Here is a 14199-nt window from a genome sequence, read left to right as displayed (position 1 = left end):
AGGTGAACACATATAACTTGCTTCTCATATTTAGAGCTCATATCCCCAAGAGTGAGATATTGACAGTACCTTTTAAGTACAGAATCCAACATAAAGTCCTATTGTTAAAAATTTCTCATCATCAATTAGGATTTTTTAAATGTGCCAACATGCTTAAAAATTAGGATAACTAAAATATATTATGACAGAAGGAACTATAAAAACTATCCTTCTTGGGATGTAAAACAATACAAAACAAAAAATAACATTTTCCTTTTGAAATACTCTAATTTGAAAACATCTGGTACATTCTCCTTTCTGGTTGTGCTGTGATTTTTTTGCCCATCAACAAAACATGTACCAGTTGTTTTGGAGTTCCGATTCTACCTCTTCCCCTCTTGGGCATATGAAGCACATTTCCTGTTTTATGATACCATTTTCACATTCCCCTCATCAGTTTGAAAGCAACGCCCTAACGTTCCTTCTAATACTTTGCACCTTTTCCATTTTTTCAACAAGATATATCAGTAGATTCAATTTTAAGGTTTCCCTGACAAGCATGTCCCCTCACTTGGTACCAGAAACGGCATATGGTGATATGAAGCAGAGAATTAGCAACCCCAGGCACAATCTATCCCCATTTGTCTTGTTTTGACAACACTGGAACTCAGCCGACCAAAGTCACCACAGTGGCCTGTCACGTACAGAAGGTGACTGTCATAGTTAGCTAAGCAACTTCTGATTCCAGCCCAGAAAACCTACCACTTTGGGACAGGTTCAATATAGAATGAAATAGTCATTCTTGTATTTTCTTATGCCTCTTCCTTTCTCCTGCATCTCAATGCATGCTGTATTAGGGAAGGACACCTCACCTGCTACAATTTGGCAAATGAGGCAGGTAGTAACAAATAGGGCCTTAACTTGCTTTAATTTAATGCACAGATAGGCAGATGCCTAATTCTGTGCAAAGTGTATTTCATAACTGATTTTCAGAAGACAAAGATGAATCTGAGTCTGTAAGAGTCCCATGAGATGGATAGGTAAGAGTTAATAAAGTTTCTAACTGTAAACAATGCTCTTTCATGTTGGTGATTATTTTCCAGAAATTGAAATTTCAGGACAGTGCAACAATGCTCTTTGTGTCTTCTTTGGCAGTAAATAGCAAGGATCTGGATGGAAGAGTGGAGTGGTCACTTCAGAAGGGCCAGGTATAGAGCTCGAGAATACTTCATCTCCCGTTCCTGTTCCATACAAAATATCAAGTCCCTGAGGCAGATTCTCGTGATTCTTGGACGATGCAACTGTTTGGTGGCTGTCAGGCTGGATGTCCCAGAAGCAAGAAGGTTGTCTTTTAAGCCCTAAAAATAATAAAAGGAAAAGCAATTTGAAATAAAAATCTTTCATAAAGGGAAAGCCTGTCAATTCTAGCATGTCAGAGCCCACTACCCTCTGGTCACTGGGTTAGGTACTGGAGATAATGTAATGATGAAGACCTAACCCTGTCCTCCAGCAGCCAATCTCAAATGGCCATTAAACCTATCACCTGACCTCATTCATTCTTTCCTGCTCACCTGCAGCATGGCAATAGCCTCTGAACTGGTTTCTCCATTTCCAGGCTCTACTCTGCTCCATTCTTTCTGGTGCACTGCAGGCCAGACTTTCCCTCTTTAAAGGTCTTACACAAATCTTTTGAGAGTGAAAGACTTGTTTATCACTTTGATTGTGGTGATGATTTCAAAGCTGTATGCATACATAAAAATCTATCAAATGTAGACTTTAAATGTATGCAGTCTTTTGTATGTCAATAATAAAAAATAACAATGAAGGCCTTTCACGGTTCAGATCCCACCAGGCCATGGTTCCAAAATCTTCAATGGTTCCCATTGCTCAGAGCAGGTTCTTGAGAACCACACTGAGCACTTTTCATATATTATCTCTTTTCTATCATACAAAATTGCAGCCAGTTATATAAGCGCTGTCCCCATTTATCAAATGAGGAAACTGAGCTTAGATAGGTTAAGCAATCTGTTCAAGGTCACACAGCAAAGTTGAGCTGTGACTCAGTTTCTAATTTGACCTAAAGTAAGTGCTCTGGTTGGGCACAGTAGCTCACGTCTATAATCCCAGCACTTTGGGAGGCCGAGGTGGGTGGATCACCTGAGGTCAGGAGTTTGAGACCAGCCTGGCCAACATGGTGAAACCCCGTCTCTACTAAAAATAAAAAAATTAGCTGGGTGTGGTGGCGCATGCCTGTAATCCCAGCTACCAGGGAGGCTGAGGCAGTAGAATTGAACCCAGGAGGCGGAGGTTGCAGTGAGCTGAGATCGCGCCACTGCATTCCTGCCTGGGCAACAGAGCAAGACTCTGTCTCAAAAAAATGAAAATAATAAAAATAAAAATAAAAATAAAGTAAGCACTCTTAACCACTGTGCTATATTATCCACCATATCACGTATAAACCCATCACTCTGGCTTCCTTCGCTCTAGCCTCACTTCCCATTGCTCCTTTACAAGACATCTTAACTGCAGCCACATGGCTCCTCTGCCAATAGGCAGAGATTAGCAAAGAGGCCATTCTAGGCCAATCTACTCATCTTTTAAGACCCATTTCAAATGGGTCTACCTGTCCTTCATCCAAGGAAATCTCACTGTGGCAATTACCTTACGTTGTACTATAGTAATTTGTATATGCTCCCACCACCACTACATACCCACTAGACCATAAGCTTTCTGAGGACAAGGACTATGGTTTCTGTCTCCTCTAGGGCTTAGCAGAGTTCACAGAACAACACAGGTTATCCGCAGTATTTTCTAAACTGAATGTACTGGTTTAAAACAGAACAACATGCATTCTAAATGTCATTTTAAAATGACGAAAACACAACACTCCTGTAATTAGGACAGTTTTCTGAATATGTTTACCAATATGAATTACCAATATGTCTATATACTGTTACTTTTAATTGGAAGAAAAGAAAAACACAGAACTCTCAAAAGATAATTTTGTAAAAATGAAATCCTTTAATTCTTTTTACCTTTGTTTCAAAACAAAATCCTTTGTTTCAAAAAAAGTCTCGATAGGACTGGCAACTCTCTTTTATCCACCCGAAAGACATACATAAGGAAAGATAACATAGGAAGAAAATCTGGTTCTGTTACTGTCCTTTTATAACAATTAAATTTTAATTACTCCTTCCACCTTTTTGGGTTTCTTGTTCTGATGGAGGGGAAGGAAATCTCTTAAGGTCTCCAAAACACCGTGGTCAAAATCAGTCAAACTTAATTCCATGCATGTTCACAGCATGACTTAGGGGTACTTTATCTGACGGACAAATAAAACTTCTTTAAGAGATACTACCCAGTTTTTGAGGGACATGATGTCGCAGTCATATTTTTATACTCATTAAGTTAAACTTGTTCATAAGTATCCATGGAAAAAATTTTGGAAAGTCCACGTTCTAAAAGAGGGGAAAAAATTGGTCTCAGCTGCACAATTGTTTGGCTACTTATCCCAGAGCCCATCTACAGTATAGAGCCAGTCTCTCGCCACTTCTGCAGGGTTCTTGGTAATGAATGCAATTTGTACAAGTGTAAGCCTCTGGTACTTCAGCTAAGCCTGGCAGTGAAGCACTAGCATGTCACTCTGCTAGCATCAACACTCAGAGATGGTGTAACTCAGATGTAACTTTAACTATTGTAAATTATTACCATCAAAATATCTTCATAAGATTTTTGCAGAATGGGACCAAAAGCTCAGTTTTGTTTGGAAAATTGAATAAAAAGTACATATTAGGAAGAAAGTTACTAAAACATGTAATTGGCAGTGAGTGGAAATTTTGTTGTTTACAGGAGTAACCCATTTAAAACTACAACATATTTAGGCCAAGGCAAGCAAATCGCTTGAGGTCAGGAGTTCGAGACCAGCCTGGCTAACATGGTGAAACTCCACCTCTAACAAAAAATAAATAAAAATGAGCCAGGCATGGTGGTGTGCATCTGTAAGCTCACTTACTCGGGAGACTGAGGTGGAAGAACTGCTTGAACTTGGGAGGCAGAGGTTGAAGTGAGCCAAGATCATGCCACTGCACTCCAGCCTGGGTGACAGAGTGAGACTCTGTCTTAAAAAACAAAAAACAACTACAATACATTTAACTAGAGGCAATTTCTTTAGCCATAAATTAGATACATTATGCTAAAACTGTAACTATATGTTTATAAATCTTCTAAGAGTTTTCCTAAAATCAGTACTTTGGTGTTTTATATGAGATTTTAAAATAACTGGCTAGACAGACATAATGTCCTGGCAATTCCACATCTATGTAAATACCCAGAAATATGCCATGGGTTCATCAAAAGATATGTATAAGGATGACTACTATTCACAAGAGCCCTAAGCTAGAAACAATCTGAGTGAGTACATTAAGAGTACAATAAATTGTGGAATAGTCATACCATGGAATAATACACAGCAATAACGACTGGGTAACATGAAAGAGTATCATAAAAATGTTCAATGAAAGGAACCAGACACAAAGGAATTCATACTGTATGATTCAATTTCTACCAAGTCCCAGAACAGGCAAAGCTAAAAAAAAGTCAGGAGAGTGAGTTCCCATGGGGGAGAAGAGAAGTGATTAGAAAGAGACTGAAGTCTTCTGGAGTTCTGGTGATGTTTCCTTCTTGATCTAACTACTGCCTACATGAATGTGTTCATGCTGTGAAAACTGTGGTGAGCTTATGACTTGTGTATTTTCTATATTGATGCTATATTTCAATAAAAAAAAATAAATTGCTACCCCAAAAACCTTGCCTCAGGAGGAAATTAACATGGAAGCAAAGAGAGGGGGGAAAGGAAAGACAATAAGGCAAAATTGTCAAACAGAAAAAAAAAATAAAGAGACCTAATCATCTGAGTAAGGAACAAAGGGGTCACAGTTCATGTTTGTCATGTGACAAGCCTGAAGGATTCAGGGGAAAGAGCCATATTACAGCTGCCAGCACAGAGTTGAAAAGAAGGTCATTCCAACAGGATGCAGCAGAGAGCCTGAGGCAATGTTATAAATGAAAAAAACCCCAAGGGACATTCAGTAACCCAACAGAAATGTCTTTCATAATTCACAACTTTACGAAGGTGATAGCATTCTCTTCCCCCAAATAGCAGCTAACTTAGAAAGTCAATCTTTCTTGAATCTGAATACAAAATATATAGCATTTTTATTCCTGAGCTTTGATTTGGCAAAGTCCACAACTGTAACTTGTCAATCACAATGACCTGGCCAGAATAACCAGCTACTCTCAGTTATCCACAGTCAAGGGGGTAGAGAGTGCACAGATAACTTACAGCCATAAAAACCAAATCTGCTTTTTCACCATCAGTTTTAATTTTCCTCTGCCTCACCAAGTCCTTTCCCCAGAGTTGACTAGGACTGATTTCTGGTCACATTAGAAATCACAAAGAATACTAATGTGGTTAAGGGTCCAGAGTTTGCAAGAAGAAGAAGAAGAAGAAAAAAAAAAACAACGCTGTTTATTATTCTCACTGTTAGTGTACTGTTCACTTCGGAAATAGAAGGTTTTCCCATGTAACTTTCTACATGAGGATATTCCTTAATCTGGATTCTTCACCTGGATGAAAATGAAAGATGAAACGACCAATTCATTTCCCAGGTGCACAAAAGATGTCCTAGGAAGCCGACTCAAACCTAAATGTTAACATCTTCTAAAATTGCCAGATCAATTATGTTAGCCTTCATAATTGTTACTCATTAATGTTACCCAGCCCACTAACAACTTATCTCACCTAATTTGTTTTGTTATACCACTGAACTAAGTTTCTTGTTTTTATAATGAAACTTCTGAGGAACTCTATTGCTCTAACAAGAAAAAATGGAAAATCATCACTTATCAATTTTAGATAAATAACACCATTTTAATAATGATACTAAATAACCAAAAATAACTAGTAATCCAATTTTTATCCCTCAACTTAATACAGCAGTGTTGTGAAATAAAACCTTTAAAGATTTTTCTACTTCTTTTTCCACATTTCCTTAAATTGGATGACTGCTCTAAGTCAGAAGCAGAAAGGACATCTTTATGAACCCAGTGGCTTTGGGAATCCTGTTGGGGTTTGCAGTGACTCCATATGGGCCTCTCCTCCCAAGAGCCACCATCCACGGTAATGTAGCTTCATGCTAGTCTACATTCTGATTCCATTCAAAATTATCTGGGTTACTGGGCACCTACTATGGGCAAGAACTGTGCTAGGCGGCATAAGATATACAGAACTGAATGGTGGCAAACACTCGTTGTCTCCTCCATAGGCAATCTCAAATTACTTAATTTCTCTGTGCCTCAGTTTCCGAATCTGCAAAATAGGGATAGTAACACTAATTATCTCATATGGCTGGTTTGAAGATTAAATGAGAATGGCATATGCTCTCTAAATGTTGGCCCTATTCTCATAATGAATTCCCTAGTCAGTAGGAAGGCACTGAAGGTTTACAAACAGGAAACAGTGTAATTCTAGCTCCAGACCTTTTTTCCCATCCCGTAGTTAAAACTAGTTAAACTTTTCCTACCTAGGTCCTATTCTCTCAAGTCTTCACTAAATCACTGGTTACTGAACTCAAGAGAAATCATTTGTGCTGCCATACTTACCTTGTCCCTCTCAGTGAAATTTCTGAATTTTAAGGGAGCCTTGAATGCCTAAAGCTTCAAAGTAGACTGATGGCCATTTCCGACATGTGACGGGTGGACAGTAAGTTTTTCTTACACCCCTCAAATTAAATAGTGGAGGAGCCTGCTGCTGTACAGAATCAACTAAGCTTTTCAATATTGTCTCTAGAAACTAAAAGTCAATCTCTTTCATTCAATTCCCTGAATCCTACGACTAATAAAAGCAAAATTTGTGTCCCTGAATCTGAATAGTTAACCAAACACAAAAACTGAGAATTTCTTAATAGAGGAATCAAGAGGCAAAGATTAATGACATTCTCAGATTCTACCTGATTTACACTAAGTCCCAACCTCATGCCACCATGGCAGCTCTTAAGGGATGGCTCAAGTCTTTTCAGCTTTAAGGAGGAAACAAGGTCCAAATGTGAGAAATAGGGAGTAGAATGAAGACTTGGCTCCAGAAAAAAAAAAAAAAAAAACTGAACATCTTCTAAGTCTCAGAAGCAAAAATAAATAAATGTGCCCTGGATACCTGACCCAGTGTAACAAGAACACTGAAAATCTATATTCACAATACCCAAGCTTCTAGGCCTTAAAGGGGAACACAGGACAGAAAAATACTGAGCTTCAAAATTGACTGCCCTCTGCTGGTCAACAAGCAGAACTTCTGAAGCAACAGATCTCTCATCTTTATCACCTTCATTTTATTCCTTTCTAGTTATTTCAGAATACAGACAACACTGCATGTTAACTTCTGCCCCATTTTATCACTCCTAAATGTCTATGTTTCAATAGTACTTTACAGAAGAAAACACTGATGTGACACGGAATCACTGGCTTCAAGTTACAATTCTAGCTCTGTAATTATGAGCGCTATAAAGATAATATACTGCCTGTCATAGCTAATGATCACCCCCATCTTTATCTCCAACAGAACGCTCTCTCATTTTCCAGATGCCACTGTTCAATTTCTTAATGATTTCCAATTGAATGTATTATAAGTATCCCAAATTCTACATGTTTCAAACTATCATTCCTTCCCTTCCTCCTCTTCATTTCAAGGAATGCCTAAGCCAGAAAATTGGATGTCATCCTCAAATCTTTCTCTATAGTCCATCTGCCACTTATCTATTCTACCCCCTTAATAGTTTCTAAGCCATCTACTTTTACATTTTCACTTCCATTATCTTCTGCCTAGATTACTTCAACAGCCTTCTAAAAAACCTCCCTATTTGCAGTGTTAATATTGCTTACACTGCAGTGAGAAGGATCTTTCAAAAATAATCTGACAAAATTGTTTTCTTGCTTGAAATGCTCCAGTGGCTAAGATTTTCCTATAAGAACCAAGTCTAAACATCTAAGCATGACATATATGGCCATCCATGACCACACCAAAGTTTCTCTCCCTAGTCTCATCTCTCATTCCTTTCTTCTTGTCTCAAACTATTGATTATGAACAAAATATTTTTCCTTTTTGATACAGACAATTAATTGCACATAGCATTCTCTCTTCACTGAACTCCACTGATCCTATCCTTATTGCCACATCATCTAAGTTCTTTTGGATTCAGCTAGGATATCAAGTCTCCCCAGTGCCTACAAACACAAACTTACCCCAGGTCTAGCCTAGGTGCAACTCCTATGCACTTTAGTAGTACTTTTTATTTCCCTCTACCATCATACGTCTTCAGTGCAATGTAATTTTCTCTTTAACTTATCACTTACTAGAATAAAAAGATTTTGTACCTGTGAATACTTTACAGTGTTTGGCATTTAGGTGATATCATCTGTAGGAGAACCATGTGTTTGGAGTCACCCAATAACATCACTTATATGAATAAACAGTGAAAATAAACCACGCTATGAGCTTTGGACCTTCTAATTCAAGATCCTGCTGTCATTGTCAGCTTTAAGCCAAACCAATCTGGGGTGAAAGGTGGGGTATGTAAAGTCCTTTGATGGTTTATTCACAACTATTACCCAGCCCTCTAACATCTTACCTCACCTACTCATCCCCACCAAACTGCCACTAGATGGAATTTGTTCAAAAGACTATTTTCTGCCATTTTCTCCAAACATTAAGAAAGTGCTTCAGCCCACCAAGGAATTCGACAGACAAGAACAGCAAAAAGCCAAATAAACAGTGAATTCTGAAAGGCAGTAAATTGATTATTTCCTATGGCCAAGCTGACAACCTCATGTCAAGACTTTCCTACTTACACTATGGTTATTTTCTTTAAACTTTTACTAAGACACTTGCAAAGACCTCTGAAAACTCACATAAACTATGTCCAGAGATCGGTTTTACCTATTATTTTCTTAAAATTTATTCAAAGGACTGCTAAACATTTTTCTTTAAGAATTAGCTTTGATTTTTCCTTGGAGAACTGTGAATATAAGTAAGAGCTATAATATAATAAGGGTTGCTGTGCCTCAAAACTAAAGGTGAATTCATCAATATCTTTAAATGTATTAACAGTAGCTTTGTTTAAAACTCTAGTAATTATAGAGTTGGTGAGTTGCATACAGGCTGATAGAAAAATAACTCTAGAATGAAATATGAATTTATAGAAAAAAAGAGAAACCATTAGAAATTGGAAACATTAAAAAACCATTTTTATTTTCATAAATTCTTTAAAAGATATATGACCATTAATAATAACATATCAGGGAGGTTAGAACGTATGTAGCAGTAAAGTAGGTGACAACAATAGCACAAAGGATGGAAGGGTGTGTATAATTAACTATTTGGTTTGGATTTATTTATTTATTTATTTATTTATTTATTTATTTATTTATTTATTTAGAGGCGGAGTTTCGCTCATTGCCCAGGCTGGAGTGCAATGGCGCAATCTCGGCTCACCGCAACCTCTGCCTCCCAGGTTCAAGCGATTCCCCTGTCTCAGCCTCTCGAGTAGCTGGGATTACAAGCACCTGCCACCAAGCCCAGCTAACTTTTGTAGTTTTAGTAGAGATGGGGTTTCTCCATGTTGGTCAGGCTGGTCTCGAACTCCTGACCTCAGGTGATCCGCCTGCCTTGGCCTCCCAAAGTGCTGGGATTACAGGGGTGAGCTACCGCGCCCAGCCAAATTACTTGGTTTTAAAAGACTCTTCCATTTTGTGTGAAGTGGTATTAATTCAAAGCCAAGTGTAGTCAGTTAAGGATGCACATTGTACCTCTGAACAGAGTCACAGCAACCATTAAAAAAAATAAAAGGGCCAGACACAGTGGCTCACGCCTGTTACCCCAGCACTTTGGGAGGCCGAGGCAGGCAGGTCCCTTGAGCCCAGGAGTTCAAGACCAGCCTGGGAAACATGGTGAAACCCTACCTCTACTAAAAATGCTAAAATTAGCCAGGCGTGGTGGTGTGTGCCTGTGGTCCCAGTTATTCCAGAGGCTGAGGTGGGAGGATCGCTTGAACCTGGGAGGTCGAGGCTGTAATGAGCAATGATTGTGCCACTGCACTCCAGCCTGGGCGACAGGGCAAGACTCTGTCTCAAAAGATAAGTAGGTATATAAATAAGACTATTAACTAAAAAGGAAACAGACAACGTAGCATAGAATACTAAAATAGTGCTTGATTAACTCAAAAGATGGCAGAAAAGGAGAAAAAAACTGGGAAAATTAAAAATGAACAGCAAGATGATGGACTTAAATCCAGTCATAGCAGTATTTACATTAATTATTGAACCAAACACTCCAAGTGAATTCTCATTTTGGTAAAAAAAAAAAAAATCAAAACTCAATTATATGTTATTTATAAGAGACCTGCTTTAAACAAAGACACAGATAAGGTGGAAGTAAACCAAAGGAAAAAAGATAAACTATGTAAATACTAACGGTGAGAAAGCTGACATGGCTATAATAGTAGCAAGCAAAGCACTAAAATAAAACTTTTAAAAAAACAAAGCAGACTTCAAGACAAGGAATATTACTAGAAAGGAAGATCAATTCGCAAGGACAGAAGGAGGCAATTCACGAGAAAGACATTCAGTATTCATCAAGATAAACCATGCAAGCCCAAGTCATAGTAAACTTAAAGGACTAAAATCAGGCTATGTTCTCTGACCACAATGAAAACACCAAACATTTGGAAATTAAACAACATACTTCTAAATAATCTGTAGGTCAAAAAAGATACCAGGATGGAAGTTAGGAAATATCTTCAAAGTTGATAATAAAAACACAACATATCTAAATTTGTAGGGTTGAGGCTAAAGTAGAAAACAAATGGAATTGTATAGCTTTAAATGTAGAAAAGAAATGTGTAAGGTTAATTACAGGCTTCCACCTTAAGAGGCTGGAAAAAGAACTCAATATAAATAGAAGAAAGGAAAATAATAGAAATAATAGGAGTGGAAATCAATACAATAGAAAACAGACAAATTTTTTGAAAAAATTAAAGCTGTAAGTTAGTATTTGGAAAGGATTAATAAAATTTGTAAACCCTTACCTAGACTGATCAGGAAAAAGGGAAAAAACACAAATTATCAAAATCGGAAATGAAAGAAAGGATAACATTGCTACAGACATTAAAAGGAGACATGGTTAATCATTTCAAGTAAACAATTCCAGCAACTTAGATGAGTGTAAAAATTATTTGAAAAACACAATTTTCAAAAGCTGATACCAAAAGAAAGAAAATCCAATATTGAGTTTTCCCAGCCTAGAAAATTCCTGGTCCAGATGGCTTCATTGATAAACTCTATCACACATTTAAAGAGAAAGTAACTCTATTTCTACACAAAGTTTTTCAAACAAAAAGGAAAGGAAGAAGAGATACTTCCCAGCACATTGTATAAGCACAATTCAAAGCAAGCTAACAAAGACATTACAACAAAATAAAATTACAGATCAATATTATTCATGAACATAGATGCAAAAATCCTCAACAGACTAAATGAATAGCAAAATTGAATCTAGTAACATGTAAAATCAATTGTATATTATGACCAAGTGGGATTTATCCCAGGATTAAAAGGTTAGTTAAAATTGTCTGGGTGTGGTGGCTCAGGCCTGTAATCCCAGCACTTTGGGAGGCTGAGGTGGGTGGATCACCTGAGGTCAGCAGTTCAAGACCAGCCTGGCCAACATGGTGAAATCCCATCTCTACTAAAAATACAAAAATTAGCTGGATGTGGTAGTGCATGCCTGTAATCCCAGCTACTCAGGAAGCTGAAGCATGAGAATTGCTTGAACCTGGGAGGCGGAGGTTGCAGTGAGCTGAGATCGTGCCACTGCACTCCAGCCTGGGTGACAAGAGTGAAACTCCATCTCAAAAAAAAAAAAAAAAGTTAGTTAAAATTAAAATATCAGCGTAAGAGAATAAATTGAAAGAGAAAACTAAGTTAATTTAAATTTAATTTAAAACCCAAATTAAGAGAATATGAGAAAACTCATATGAAAATTAAATAATCAAATAAATTTGTATAAGCCTTGACAATACTCAATACCCACTATAGTAAAAGCTTTCAGTCAGCTAGGAAAAAAAGAAATTTCCTCTATGTAAAACCTATAGCTAATGTCATATTGAGAGTAAAATATTGGATGCTTTCCCTCTAAGATCAGGAATAAGGCATGGATGTCTGCTCTCACCACTTCTATTAAACATAGTAATGGGGATGTTAGCCAGTGCTCTAAGGCAAGAAAAGAAAATAAAAAGCATAAAGATTGGAAAGGAAGAAGTACTCTTATTTTTATTTGTGGCCAGCATGATTTGCTTAGCAAATCCTAAGACATTTATTCCAAAAAACCTCTAGAACAATTAAGTGAATTTAGCAGAATGGAGGATACAAGATCTATGTCAAAATCAACTTTACTTTGATATGTTAGCAACAAACAATTGGAAAGTATATAATTTTAAAATACTACTTTCAATAGCATCAAAAAATTATACCTATGTATAAATGGATAAAAGATGTCAAAGACTTGTACATGGAAAACTAAAACATTGAGATAAAGATGACAGAAGTAAATGGAACAATATTAGAAGCCTCAGTATTGCTAAGATATAAATTCTCTGCAAATTGATCTATAGATTCAATGCCATCCTAATAAAGAATACCCAGACATTTTTGTAAGAATGACAAGATGATTCTAAAAATTCATATGAAGATACAAAGGACACAGAATAGCCAAAAATAACCTTGTTTTAAAAAAGGACAAAGCTGGAACACTCACACTATCTGATTTCTAAACTGTTACAGTAATCAAGAGAGATTGTAGTATGGCATAAATAGAGAAAAATAAACAAACAGAATAGAGTATGTGTATAGATATGTCCACATATATAGTTAATTGGTTTTCAACATAAGCTATAAGGTGATGCAATGGGGAAAGCCTTCTCTAATAAATGGGGTAGAGTAACAGGATACCTGTATGTGAAAAAATAAACTTTCAACCCCCACTTCACAGCAGACACAAATACTAAATCAAGGTAGATCAAAGACCTATAACATAAAAGTTAAAACTATAAAGCTTCTAGGAAAACACAGGGTAAATCTTCACAACATGGGGTACACAAAGATTTTTTTAGGATACAGCAAGTACTAATTATAAAAGAAGACAATGATAAATTGGACTTCGTCAAAATTAAAACCTTCTGCTCCTCCAAAAGTCACCACTATGAAAATAAAAGTACATTGCTAAAGGGAGTATGAAATGGTACAACCATCTGAAAAACAGTTTAGAGTCTCTTAAGATTAAATATACACCTATGATCCAACAGTAGTACTCCTAAGTATTTATCAAAGAGGAATGAAAACATAGGCCACAAAATGACTTTTACAAGAATGTAGCTTTATATGGATAAAGCACCTTTATCCATACTAGCCAAATATTGAAAACAGTCCAGTAACACTGAATAAACAAATTATGGAGTATTTACACAACAGAAGACAACTCAGCACTAAAAAGAATGTACTACTGATATGCATAATGTGAATAAATCTCAAAAACATTATGAGTGAAATAATTCAGAAACAAGACTACATTATCATATGGTTTTCAATTCTACAAAGTTCTGAAACAGGAAAGATTAAACTATGGTAACAGAAATTAGATCAGTAATTGCAGAGGGGGTTGCAGGTGGTAAAAGGCATAATAGAACTTTCTGGGGATCATAGAAATGTTTTATATCTTGATCTGGGATAGTGGTTACAATTAAAACCAATACATTCTATTGTATATAAATTATACCTCAATCTGAAAAGCAAACGCAAAGTTAATTTGAATTTTTAACTTAAAATTGAGATTTCAAAGTCAACCCTTCCTGAAGACTTCCCCAAAGGAACATGGTTACTCTTTCCTATGATCTGGTGTACTTTGGTACAGAAGTATGAGAAGTTTGTCAAGCTGGAATTCTACATCCACAAACATTATGATAGCTACAGAAATGTTTACTCCAACACTTATGTGAAAAGATGTTTGTAAATTTTAAAAGTTACCTGAAAGATACTATAAGATCCTAGAGTATGGTAACTCAATTTTATAAATATTACTGAAATGCTTGAGAAATTTATGTATCAGTGTTTCTCAATGGG

General features: G+C 36.7%; 1 protein-coding gene across 1 annotated transcript in view; it reads right to left on the bottom strand.

Moving 5' to 3' along the window:
• Positions 1 to 478: 478 nt before the first annotated feature.
• The window catches only part of TAF4B (TATA-box binding protein associated factor 4b), a 167111-nt gene continuing 153390 nt past the window's right edge, over positions 479 to 14199 (bottom strand). The window contains exon 15 of the mRNA XM_003830272.6: positions 479 to 1337. Coding sequence (XP_003830320.1) covers positions 1170 to 1337 — 168 coding nt within the window. The 3' untranslated portion in view covers positions 479 to 1169. The remainder of the gene's footprint in view (positions 1338 to 14199) is intronic.

The sequence above is a fragment of the Pan paniscus genome, chromosome 17, assembly GCF_029289425.2.
Source record: "Pan paniscus chromosome 17, NHGRI_mPanPan1-v2.0_pri, whole genome shotgun sequence".
Lineage (NCBI taxonomy): Eukaryota > Metazoa > Chordata > Mammalia > Primates > Hominidae > Pan > Pan paniscus.
The sequence above is the reverse complement of the archived record's forward strand: the minus strand, read 5'-3'. Positions and strand labels throughout refer to the sequence as shown.